The following is a 13804-nucleotide window of genomic DNA, read 5'->3' as shown; positions in this document are numbered from 1 at the left end:
CAAGGTTGGAAAAAATCTGTAGGATCATTTAGTGCAACCGTCCTCCCATTACCATTGCTACCACAAGCTTCTAAATCGTATCTCATAGCTCTTCATCCAGATGTCTCTCGAACACTGCTACGGACGGTGACTCCACCACCTCTCCAGGCAGGCCATTCCAGGCCATTCTCACTTTCTGAAAGAAAACATTTTTCCTCATGTCTAACCTAAACCTCCTCTGATACAACTTGAGGCCATTTCCCTGCTTGTTTGTTGCCTGAGAGAAGAGGCCAAATACTTCACCACAACCTCCCTTCAGGAAGTTGTAGAGTGCAATGAAGTCTCCTCTGAGCCTCTCTTCTCCAGGAGAAACAATCCCAGCTCCCTCAGCTGCTCCTCATAAGACTTGTGCTCCAGACCCCTCAGCAGTTTCATTGCCTTTCTCTGGACACGTTCCAGGGCCTCAGTGTCTTTTTTGTAGTGAGGGGCCTAAAACTGAACACAGTACTCGAGGTGCAGCCTCACCAGAGCTGAGTACAGGGGGATGATCACCTCACTCCTCCTGCTGGCCACACTATTTCTAATGCAGGCCAGGATGCTGTTGGCCCTCTTGGTCACCTGGGCACACTGTCGGCTCATGTTCAGCCAAGCATCAACCAACACCCCCAGGTCCATTTCCTCTTCACAGTCATCCAGCCACTCTGCCCAAGCCTATAGCGCTGCATGGGGCTGTTGTGGCCAAAATACAGAACCTGACACTTGGCCTTGTTGAACCTCAGCCCAGAGATCCAGCTTATCTAGACCCCTCTACAGGGCCTGCCTAAGGGCAGGCAGATCAACACTACCTCCCAACTTAGTGTCATCTGCAAACTTACTGAGGGTACACTCAATCCCTTCATCTAGGTCATCAATCAAGATACTAAACAAGATGGGCCCCAGTACCGACCTCTGGGGGACACCACTTGTAATGGGTCACCAGCTGAACTTGTTCCATTAACCACTACCCATTGGGCACTGCCCTCTAGTCAGTTTCTTACCCAAATGAGTGCATATTTGTCCAGACCACGGGCAGCCAGTTTCCACAGGAGAATACTGTGAGAGACCGTATCAAAGGCTTTGCTGAAATCTAGATAGACTACACCAACAGCCTTCCCCTCATCTACTAGGCTGGTCACCCGGTCGTAGAAGGAGATGAGGTTGGTCAAGCACAACTTGCCTGCATGCTGGCTGGGCCCAATTCCCTGGACACCGTGCACCTGCCATTTGATCTCTCCCAAGATTATTTGCTCCATAACTCTCCCTCGTTCTGAGGTCAGGCTGACAGGCCTGTAGTTCCCCAGATCCTCCTTACAGTCCTTGAAGATGGGAGTCACATCAGCAAGCCTCCAATCCTCTGAGACCCCTCTAGATAACTAGTAGTGCTGATAGACAGCTGAGAGCAATGTTGTCATATGTTCCTCTTCCTGTCAATACTGTCATTAGGAAGAATGTTTCAAAAATAGCATAGAATTAGGCATTCTTCCTAAGTACCTCATCTCCCATCTGAAAGAGGGCTGCTAACATAATTTGGGTTGGGGCAATCCCAGGTATTTCTACAAACTGGGGGGGGGGGGGGGGAGATCTCCTTGTGAGCAGCCCTGCAGAGAAGGACTTGGGGATCCTGGTGGGCAAGAAGCTGGACTTGAGCCAGCAGTGTGCACTTGCAGCCCACAAGGCCAACTGTGTTCTGGACTACATTAAAAAAGGCGTGGCCAGCAGGGAAAGGGAGATGATTGTCCCCCTCTACTCAGCTCTTGTGAGGCCCCATCTGGAGTACTGCGTCCAGGCCTGGGGCCCCCAGCACAGGAAGGACATGGAGCTCTTGGAGCAGGTCCAGAAGAAGGCGACTAAGATGATCAGAGGGCTGGAGCACCTCTCCTATGTGGGAAGGTTGAGGAAACTGGGCTTGTTTAGCTTGAAGAAGAGAAGGCTTCAGCCTTCTCACTGAGACCTCACTGCAGCCTTCCAATACTTGAAGAGAGTGTATAAACAAGAAGGGGAACAGCTGTTTACAAGGGTAGACAGTGATAGAACAAGTGCAAATGGTTTTAAACTGAGACAGGAGAGGCTTAGGTTAGATATTAGGAGGAAGTTTTTCCACAGGTGGTGGATGATGCACTGAAACAGGTTGCCCAAGGAGGTTGTGGATGTCCCATCCCTGGAGGCATTCAAGGCCAGGCTGGATGTGGCTCTGGGCAGCCTGGTCTAGAGGGTGGCAACCCTGCACATAGCAGGGGGGTTGGAGCTAGGTGGTCACTGTCATCCTTTTCAACCCAGGCCATTCTATATGATTCTGTATTACCACAGCACTTTTTAAGTTTTCTGAAGCTCTCCTTATGTAGTTCCTACCTCATTTTTCAGAAGAGCTGACAGAGGACTTAAAGTTCCTCGTTTTTAATGTAGCATGATCAGAGCAGACATGATTGGTTGCTCTACAGCTATCTTCTGCTGAGAACCCTGTTACTTGAAAGCATGTTGTTCCTGTTACAGAACTTCTGCCTTTTAAAGGAATTACAGGACTTACAAGATGTGACATTTACACAACATGGCCTTTACTCTTTACATTTACTTTAGCTTTACTCTTACATTTCACAGTTCTGTGTCACTGCTCAGAGCAGGTACATCTTTCTTTCATGAAACCTAAGAAAAACCCCAGATTCACAAAATAGGCTCATCCAAACCAACACCTTGCTACCACCAGAAAGGACAATGCTGTTCCCATCTCTTCCTCTTATTTCCCTTGTGCAGACACAACCTTAAATTCAGGCCTAAAAAGTCCTTTGGAAACAAGCGTGAGTAAACCCAGGTACATTTTTATCATTTTTTACTACTCAGCTTTTTTTCAGTTCACTAACACTGGTGTCCTACATAACTCATCTGTTTTAAACACAAGGCTGATGAAAACCACCTTACTTCCCTTTGCCTCCCCTCCAAAGAGATGGGGACAGCCCACATGCCACAGTCTGCACCCACAAAGCAGCAGCAAGCTTCTGTGTCTGCAACTGTTCCTGCTGGGTCACTGAAACAGCATCTCTCCCTGTAAAACAGACACAGAGCTGGGTATTACATCTGCCACCCTCCCAAAAACACCATCAGGGCAACAAACCAAGTTAGATTACCCTGCTTAAAATTTGTAACTGATGTACAAGATTGTACCTCAGTACTGTATCTCAGCTCCTTAACGAGGGAGGAGCTACCTTAGGGAGGACCTGAACATTATTTCCTTGTTTCTTATGAAACACAAACATGTTCAAAAACTTAATCGGAAAAATAAAGCTGAATTTCCTTACTTTTTAAATTTTCACTGCATCATTGCTGCATTGGAAAACACACTAATATCTGCAATTTTTCGTCTTCTTTTGCAGCAAGATTATTCACAAAAATAGCGTAAGTGTTCATAAAAGCATTAAGACAACTTCAAGAAAGAAACACTGTGCTCCACTTATTACACAATTTTGTCACAAGTAAAAGTGTGATAGAAAAAAAAACAAAATTTAAGTTATTTTTTACAGTTTAATAATAAACAACATGCAAGGACAGTCTATTTTTATAAAAAAAAAATCTACCTCATTTCATAGGATATGTTTTGGCCCTCCTAAACTTCAAGTACAAAATGCACTGAAAGGACTTTATCGTCAATGGATAAGAAGTCTGTATACTAGATGTGCCAGCTTAACCATTGTAGACAAGCAACAGTAAAACTTACCACTTAATACATCTTTACTCAATATTCTTCAGTACCATAAACTGAGTCTCCTAAATGTAGCATCTTATCTTCCAGTTACAACTTCACCATCAGATATGAGGAAAGCAACAGAATTTCCCTCATGTAAGCTAGCTCAGTCTGTTCTAATACCAACTAGGTAACAGTTTTCCAAAGAGAATAAATACTACATAAAATATACTACCTTTAGGATAGAGTTCTTAAATCAAAGACATAGAATAATGAATATTTGGTTTTATTTATTTGCCAACCACAGCTAACCTTAGTCTTATGACAAGAAAGGAAAGTTTTCTTTGTGCACATTTCCTGCATAGGTTGATTTTCATGCCTGAGACTGAAAGACTTGACTTTAACTAAGGATAAACCAGGTAACACTGTAAGAGAAAAGAATCAGTAACAATGGATTTAAGATTTACAGGGTTTACACACCAAGTTTTTGGTAGAGCAGAAGTGCAGGAGGGTTTTCTCTGAGACTGGGAGCTGCCCTCCCCTCCCCAACCTCAATTCCAGACTTAGGCAGCTCCAGCTGGATGCAAAAGGCGAGTGTCATTGGCCAAAGCTGAGACACAAGCAACATTAACACTGATTGTGCCTCCAAGACAGCAGATTTATGAAAGGATAAAAAACGCTGCACAGCAAATGTGAAAAAGGAGAAAACGTAGGGAAACCATCACACAGACAGCCAGGTCAGTGCAGAGAGCAGGTAAAAGAGTGTTTCGTGAGTGGTGTTCCGCAGGGGTCGGTGCTGGGGCCTGTCCTCTTCAATATCTTTACAGATGACCTCGATGAGGGCATCGAGTGCACCCTCAGTAAATTCGCAGATGACACCAAATTGGCTGGAAGCGTGGATCTGCCTGGGGGTAGCGACGCCCTACAGAGGGATCTGGACTGGCTGGAGAGCTGGGCTGGAGCCAATGGGATGAGTTTCAACAAGGCCAAATGCCGGGTCCTGCACTTCGGCCACAACAACCCCAGGCGACGCTACAGGCTTGGGGCGGTGTGGCTGGAGGACTGCGTAGAGGAAATGGACCTGGGGGTATTGATTGATGCTGGGCTGAACATGAGCCGACAGTGTGCCCAGGTGGCCAAGAAGGCCAATGGCATCCTGGCTTGCATCAGAAACAGTGTTGCAAGCAGGAGCAGAGAGGTGATTGTTCCCCTATATTCAGCACTCGTCAGGCCGCACCTCGAGTACTGTGTCCAGTTTTGGGCCCCTCACTGCAAGAAAGATATTGAGGCCCTGGAACGTGTTCAAAGAAGGGCAACGAAGCTGGTGAGGGGTCTGGAACACAGGCCATATGAGGAGAGGCTGAAGGAGCTGGGAATGTTCAGCCTGGAGAAGAGGAGGCTCAGGGGAGACCTTATTGCTCTCTATAACTTCCTGAAGGGAGGTTGTAGTGAGCTGGGGGTCGGCCTCTTCTCTCGTGTCATTAGTGATAGGACCAGGGGGAATGGTTTCAAGCTACGCCAGGGGAAATTCAGGCTGGACATGAGGAAGTATTACTTTTCAGAAAGGGTGGTCAGGCACTGGAATGGACTGCCCAGGGAGGTGGTGGAATCACCGACCCTGGGGGTGTTCAAGGAAAGACTGGATGTTGCGTTGAGGGACATGGTTTAGTAAGAGCTATTGGGAATAGGTGAACGGTTGGACTGGGTGATCTTTTAGGTCTTTTCCAACCTTAGTGATTCTATGATTCTATGATTCTAAAAGATGCTCCAAGCATTCCCCACAGCCCAGGAGAGGCCCATAGTAGAGCAGGCTGTCTCCCTGAAACTCACAGTCACCACCACACGGAGCAGATCTCCACATGCAGCCATGGAGGAGCCCACAGGGTAGCAGTGGATGAGACCTGAAGGAGGCACAGCCCATGCTGAGCCCACTCAGGAGCTGGGTGAGAGAAGCCACAATGGGGAAGGAAGGCTGTGGAAGCTGCTGCCCATGGGGACCCATGCTGGAGCAGTTCCTGAAGGATAGATCCCATAGCATCGAGCCATGTTGGAGCTGCAACCCAAGGGAAGCCTGTGCAGGACCAGTTTGGGAAGGACGGCATCTTGTGAGAGGGATCCCGTACGGGAGCACGAGCAAAGCATGTTGAGGAAGGAGCAGCAGAGAAATTCCTAGAAACTGTCTGCAAGCCTCATTCACTGTCCTGCTGTGCCACTCAGGGTTGAGAGAGGAGGCAGAAGAACCAAAACTGAAGTTGAGCCTGAGGAGTGGATGGGGAAAGCATGTGCTTTTAGTATGATTTCTCGCTACTACTCCTTCTACTCTTATTCATTAACAGTAAATTTGTCTTCCCCAGGTCAGGTCTGTTTTGCCTGTGATGGTAATTGCTGAGCCATCTCCCTCTCCTAATATTGGCCCATGAGGTTTCTCATCTTATTTTCTTGCTGAGAAAGGGGAGTGAAGGAGCAGCACAGCTAGCAACTGGCTGCCAGCCAAGGTCAACCCACCGCACAAGAGATGCAGAACGTTAAACATCAGCTAAGATAATTGCAAAGCTATCCACATCATGTATCACTATACAGGCAAATTAATTAGAATAAATTGTTTATGGTATCAACTTTGATCTCTTCACCCTGTTTCTAAAAAGCACATACAACTTCACAGTCATAAGACTGGCATCTCTGAAGAAAAAAAAAAAAAAAAAAAAAAAAAAAAAAAGAAACAACACAACCCAGTGTCTTTAATCCTTACAGTGCTGTACAATAGCAGGCTGTGGTTTTGGAAGCCTTGCCCCCCCTCCTTCCCCCACAGTAAGTCAAAGATTCATGGCTATCTGATCCCAGAACAACCCAAAGCTTTAATCAAAAAGGACTTGGGGGAAGTTTATTACATTTCTTAAACATTTCAACATACAAATTCTTTACCTTATAATGGGATTTATGCACCTAAATCACTGACATGCAGTTGAAGTCCTCCCTCATGACTCATTTACCTGAAAAATCCTTTCACAGGAAAAGGCCATCCCAAGCTTTAGTACTTAGTTGCTCACTCATTTTTACACACTGCAGGGGGAAAAAAAAAAAGCATTTCTTTTGCTTTGCTTGAGTATGGATTCACAAAGCAGCATTCACATCACTTTCTCTGCAAACAAGCAGCAGTAGGAGCAGACATCTCAAACAGTAAGATAGCAATGCACAAATTAAGGTCAGATGACAAAGAACAAGTAGGTAAAAAGAATCACAACGATCACTCAGTGAATAAATTTCATTATAATCTCCTAATGCTGATGTCTCAGTCCTTCTGTTCAACAAGGAGCAGAAAACAGAAAGAAAAAAAAAAGGAAACAAGAAAGGGAAACAGCTGAAAACATCAAAAAATAATGTAAAATTTAAGACATGTACTGAAGGGATTGTTGTATGTAAGTAAGAGAAAGAAAAAAAAAAGTATAGTAAAGTAAGAAAACCAAGATTAGCTAACTTATTTCTGATGTCATATATTCCTGCAGGGAGACATGACAAATTCTTACCCATCAATTAGTTGTCTTTCTGCCCTATGAAGAAGGGACAAAAAGGAGGGGGCAGAAAGCAATACAAGTCACACACGCCTGCGGCAGAGAGTTACGTAATGCTGATTTACTGACTGCTCTGCGTTTACAACACTTTGCTACAATTCCAAATAGCAGCTTTCTCTGTATCGTTGGAAGGTTCTTAAACTGTTGCAGTTTTTTGTGTTTTTTTTTTTTTGTTTGTTTGTTTCTTTTTCAATGTAACACAGAAGGAAAAGAAAGAATAAGAATTTAGCACTGGTATTTTCATGTAAATCAATGAAGATAAACTAAAGGCTGACTTTATATGAAACAAAGTCTTAAGAGTGGCTTGTGGTCTAAAGCTAAAAATTAAAGCACCCACCTTTAAGCCTTTCAATTTAATGTATTTAGAGAAAGCAACAGCAGAAAGAGGCAGCAGTAATACAGCTCCTTTAACTTCACTAAAAGTCCTACTGTCACTGACACAGAGATGTAAACCAGTAATTCTGTTATGATTTAGAAGAGAACTCGCACTAAATAGAGCAAAGAAAGATTAGTTAGAAGCAAAGGCGGATTGGCAAAAATGGGGGTGGAAGGATGAAGTGCATGGAGTGCTTATTTTTCATGAAGCAAAACAAAAAAAGATATACAATGAATACATCAGAACTGATCAGTTTTCAAAAACTTAACACTAGAGAACAGTACGCCTACAAAAATAATGCAGTGTTAGCACATTAAGTAGTATTCCACCTCAGTATTTTGTCCTTAAAGATGACTAAATAGCCATAAAATCTACAGTAAACTATTGCCTACTACCTGTCACAGATGTTACATAAGGAAATACCTCCTAACAAAATCACGAGCTGGAATAAACAGGTGATTAAGTACATTTGCAGCTGTCAGGTCCTACCATTCTCTGACTCAATACAGTAAATAAATAGCATTACCAAAATCTCAATGTCTGGCAGTCAGATATTCTGAAGATAAAACAGCATGGTCTTACAGGATAGCAATGAGGAAGGTATTTTAAACCTTTTTTAAAACTACATTTTAAAATTACAGTTTAAAACTACAGTTTCATTATGACTCACAATAAATTCAAAGGAACTAAAGAGTGTTGTCACTATGAAGGCTTCAGAGAACACTTCCATAACAAAATAGTGACTTAAACCAACCACAAAGCTTACTGCACATGGAAAACCAAACGGGCCAACTAACATTAGGATCAGCCCTTTTGGAAGGCCACACCAGGAAGCATTTATCCAACGCTGGGCACCAGCACCATGGCTGGAAGTTCCAGTCAAATAGAACAAAAATATTAAGAGGCAAGTTATCTCTGTTCCATTCTCCAACGCTTTTTTCTACTCCTTTGAGTAAGAGAACTACAGTTTCTAAGGGGTTTTAAAACAGACCAAGGTTAGTTCAGGCCTCAGGGAGGACATAGCATTTGAAGGCTTTTAAGAAATGGCTCCGCCAGCATTTTCTTTCTCCATTTCAAAGAGCAAGAAATGACTCCAGGACTTCTGCTGACTCTAAATTACAGTCATGTGGCATGGGAAAAAGTATGCATGGACTCGGAAAGCACTTCAGGACCCACTGCTGCTCTGAAGGCATGCATTGCCCCTCTGAGGTCACAGGCTGCTATGTTTGCCAGCTGTTTGACAACCACTACGTATCATCACACAAGGACAGAAGCCCCACACAGTCCCTAGGGCTCCCAGTGGAAACACTCTGAACCCACACAAGGGATTTCCTTTTATGACTCTCAGCATTACAGCCTAGAAACAATGTGATAAATAAATACTGACTTACATTACATAAAAAGTAACACGAGTTTATGGCCAGGACCCAAAAGCAACATTGATGTCCAGGGAAATGGGTAAATCAGACCCAGACACGCAGAGAGTCGCAAAACACAGTAGATGTAATTACTTCTGTTTCCTCCGTTCAAGGTGCCAAAAACAGCATCATAGCCAGGATTTAGGCAAAAGTCTGTTATCAAAAATCCAAACCACAGCCAGTAACGCAAGCTTCAGGGTTCTGTAGCATACCCTCAGCAAAGCCACGAAGTACAGGAACCAAAGGATCAAACACAGACTTCTAAGCAAACTGGCTGCACCCACACCATTTCAAAAGCCTTTACTCCCAAATCGAGCGCGCTTTAGGAGGAACGAAGGAGCACTTACACGGGGCTGCAGGCTAACCACGGTAAGCCCCGGCTCCCGTGTGCCTGCACACACGGACCGCCGGAGCCCCGCGCACCCCGCGGCCCATCCCCACGAACCGCTCGCGAAGCGGAGGGCTGTAAAGCGCCGCCCGGCTCCCCGCGCCCCGCCGGATCCCCGCGACAGCCCCCGTCCTTCCCCCAGAAACTGCGCCGTGAGGAGGACAGACGGCACCCGCAGCCCCTCCGGGCGACCCGAGGACGAGGCCCCGCCGGAAGGAGGGGAGGGGGCGGGCGACGGCGGCTTTCCGCCCAGGCCGGCCGTGCTGGCCGCCCCCGAGGGCCTCAGCCACGCACCGCCGACAAAACGGGGAAAAAAGAAACCAACGGTTGGAGAGCACCACGCGAGCCCCGGCGCTTACCACTTGGTAGCGGCTGGCGGGCTGATGGTGCTCCATCCCTGCCGCCGAAGCTCCACCGCTCGCCCTTCCCCCACCCGCTCCACCAGAGCCGCCTCAGCCCTTCCCCCCGCGGCGGAGCCTCCTCCGCTCCGCCTCCACCCCCGCCCCGGTGGGGCCCCGCAGCCCCGCCCCCATCCCGCCCGCTTCCGTGACGCGCTGTCCCCACCCCCCAGAGCCCGGCGGGCGCGCACGCGAGGTGAATCGATGCCGAACTGCTACACACCCGTGGCGTCTGTGTGCTCTGAGGGCTCAACTTCTGTCTGCAGCGATGGAGATATTTTTGCAATCGTGGGGCACAACCCACTTGGGGTGAGGTCTCAAGACAAAGCTGTACACCACTGCGGAGGCTGCAAGGAGCTTTAAGTCATAGAATCATAGAATAGAATCGTTAAGGCTGGAAAAGACCAGTAAGATCATCTAGTCCAACCATCAGCCCACCACCACCATGCTCACTATGTCCCTCAGTGCCACATCTACACGTGTATTGTACACCTGCAGGCATGGTGAGTCCACCACCTCCCTGAGCAACCCATTCCAGCGCCTGACCACTCTTTCAGAGAAATTTTCGCTATATCCAACCTAAACCTCCTCAGATGCAACTTGAGGCCATTCCTCCTAGTCCTATCACTGGTTATGAGGGAGGAGAGGCCAACCCCCACATTGCCATGGCCTCCTTTCAGGGATTTGTAGGGAGAGGTGGTCCTCTGAGCCACCTCTTCTCCATAATGAACAATCCCAGCTCCCTCAGCCATTCTCCGTAAGACCTGTGATCCAGACCCCTCACCAGCTTTGTTGTTCTTTTCTGGACACACTCCAGGGCTTTTTGTAGTGAGAGACCCAAAACTGAACACAGCACTCAAAGTGCAGACTCGCCAGTGCTGAGTAGAAGCGGACAATCACCTCCCTGCTCCTGCTGGCCACACTATTTCTGAAACAGGCCAGGATGCCATTGGCCACCTTGGCCACCTAAGCACACTGATGGCTTGTTTTCTACCCATCAAACAACACTCCCAAGTCCTTTTCTTCTATGCAGCTTTCCAGCCACTCTACCCCAAGTCTGTAGCATTCCATGGGGTTGCTGTGACCAAATCACAGGACCGGCACTTGGTCTCGTTGAGCTTCAGCCCATTCATCCAACCTGTCCAGATCCCTCTGTAGGACCTTCCTACCTTCAGGCAGATCGACACTTCCTGCCAACTTAGTGTCATCTGCAGACTTACTGATGGTGCCCTGAGTTCCCTTTACCAAATCATCAGTAAATATATTAAACAGGGTTGGCCTCAATGCCAACCCCTAGGGAACATCATATGTGATCAGTCATCGGATAGCTTTACCTCCTTTCACCACCACTCTCTGGGCCTGGCCCTCTACCCAGATTTTTACCCAGGAGCGAGTACACCTGAACCTTGCATGTGTGTGTGCAGGAGATCTGAGAAGTGGAGAGAGCTCCTGGGCGGTGTTTGGGCAGGGTGGGAGAAAAGCTGGGCATGATGATGAAGCAGAGGGGCAGGACACACAGTGGACCCAGCATAAAGCCTCACCTGTAGGCAGCTTCTGGCACACATGGCAGTCAGTAAGCTACCTCAGCTGGCCTGGTTTGGGAATGTGGGACCTGCAGTGCTCTGCTGCATTTCTTACTGCTTTTCACAGGAGAACTTTGTTGGGCATGAAAAGCCCTAGCAGTCTGGAAACAAAATTGGCGGAGAATATAGGTTAGAAATGGATTAGTGTTATTATTGTCCTTGCAGGATTTCCTCCTTTTTCCTCTGCCTATACACATAATGAAAGTTACTATGTTTAATTATTCTCTCCTATAAAGGAACAGTCATTCGTAAAGTAGCAAAGGCCATGTTGATTTTAAAAATAGTGTGCACAGAGTGTGTACAGAGCACTGTTCAGTGCTTCCATTATGTAATGTAAGGAAAATCTCATAATTGTATTACCAGACTTCATGGCAAATGGAATTTAGACTGTTCATGTAATAAATTTAACTTCCAGCATCTTCTGTACTTTTAGGAACAAATTTCCTAAAAATAAACTTCTGAAGTGCCCATGTAACATCTTTGGCAGATCTATGTATTTTCAAAATAGTGGTAGCTCTGTATTTTTTGTTTAACTGACTGGTTCCAGAGGTTTTGACTATTAATCTGTATTGCAAAGTAATCAGCAAGCACTGAAACAACTTCGAGTATATAATGAAGGTGAGACTTCTACTTCAGAACAACTTGGACTCTGATGAACAAGTCATGTTGACTAAAATAGTTGAATATCAGTTTTAATATTTAAGTTTTCAGCTTGACCTTAAATTTTGAGGGCGTACAGTGGCAGCAATTGCTATCACAGTTTTCTGCATCATGTAGTAAATTTTTTACTGTAAAAGAGCTGTGATTATGGAACATGCTCATCGTATGAAGAAAATATGATAATAAAGAAAACAATGGTGTAAAATTGAAATTTGAAAAACAAACAGATAAACAAAAACATTCCTTCAGTTTTGTTTGGAGAAAGAAGAAACCTATTTGCTTTTAGTCACTAAGTTTGCAACAGTTTAAACTTTGCCCTACCATACAGCTGAGCCAACAAAGGAGTTCTTGGTAAAAACAATTGTTGCAAGCTCAGATCTGTGAAAAGCTGACTTAAGAACATGATCCAAATTCAGATAAACCTCCATAAAATTTCTGACCTCTATGTCGATTTAGATAGCCATTTTAAGCAGGAAGATGGCTTAAAGAAACCACTGGGATTTAATTTTTTAGAAAGAAACAGCAGGAGGTGTCCTCCATCTGTTCTTCTTTTCTAGGCAACACAGGCAATGCCAAAGCCATTCTTAACAGGACCACTAGGCTATATTTAAGATTTCCTAGCTGAACACAGACTCTCAATTACACTGTCATCCTGCTTATTCAGTGTGTATATACATGCATAAAATCTTGCAGTGCTGGCTCTTGTATATGTCCAAATACCATGCAGATACAACCGAACAAGCTTTAACTGTAATTCCTGCAGCACACAGCTCAGAGTGGGAAACGTCAAATATTTGCCTTGGTTTAGGATGAATTTGGTAGTCTGCACCAATCTCTCTGTTGCCACAGCTATTTCCTGTTAGTCACAGAGATGGTTTAAAACTAGTTCAGGTATATCCTGACAAGCTTGTCACAGCTGTGCAAATTATACTTTGTCAAAATTTGTAGCATGGTCAGAGCTCTACGTGACTCTGAGGCTGCTCACACTAATTCCCTTTGCTGGCCATGAACATGGTTAAAAACAAAAGAAACAGTAGAAGTGAGGAAAAGTTATCTGCCAAACAGATGTAGGTATGCTTAAAGCAAATTCAGGAAGTCAATGCTCGCAGTAGCATTTGTGCAGCTTCTTCAGCATATCTTGGTGTTTCTGTACAACTACTACTGCTGCTACTACTGCTACTGCTACTGCTACTGCTACTACTACTAATAATAATGTAGGCTGCCACTTGAGATTATTTTTTTTTCATAATTTTGTGGATTAAGCTGTGAATCGAGGAGAAATTGTACTGAGTCCATCAGTAAAGCTGCTGAAGTGTATGATTGTCTCTGAGAACAGGTATGTATGGTACAGCTTTTTCAGCAATTTTTAAGATACAGACATGAATGTTAAAGCCCTAGTCTTGGCAATGCCTAATACGTGCTGTTACAGAAATAACACTGTTTTAAAAAAATCCCCAAATGACTTTGAAGTTTCTATTTAACAAACAGAGCTGAATGGAATGTGCATAAGTCAGACAGAGTCAATAAAAGTGATGACAGAAAAGGAGAAATACAGAATAAAGAATGTAAATATATGACAAATTATGAAGTAATGGTAAATGTGGGAAAATATCTCCTGTTAAAAAACAATGAACAAAAAATATCAACCCCAAACCTTGAGATATGATGAGAAAAATGCAAGAAAAGGTAGGAAATACAGATGGCAATGTACTTTGTGCATT

General features: G+C 45.0%; 1 protein-coding gene across 3 annotated transcripts in view; it reads right to left on the bottom strand.

Annotated features, from left to right (window-relative positions):
* The window catches only part of NDFIP2 (Nedd4 family interacting protein 2), a gene marked incomplete at both ends in the record, with an annotated part of 48877 nt that extends 39040 nt beyond the window's left edge, over positions 1 to 9837 (bottom strand). For 2 of the 3 annotated variants that reach the window (XM_079535450.1, XM_079535452.1), the window contains one exon: positions 9802 to 9837. In XM_079535450.1, the coding sequence (XP_079391576.1) occupies positions 9802 to 9837 (36 nt within the window). Of the gene's footprint in view, positions 1 to 2931; positions 2974 to 9801 lie in introns of those variants that run through there. The other variant, XM_079535451.1, reaches the window with a different exon arrangement.
* Between the last annotated feature and the right edge of the window lie 3967 nt (positions 9838 to 13804).

The sequence above is a fragment of the Tetrao urogallus genome (genome assembly GCF_951394365.1).
Source record: "Tetrao urogallus genome assembly, chromosome: 1".
NCBI classification, from domain to species: domain Eukaryota; kingdom Metazoa; phylum Chordata; class Aves; order Galliformes; family Phasianidae; genus Tetrao; species Tetrao urogallus.
This window is presented reverse-complemented; position numbering and strand designations above follow the sequence as displayed.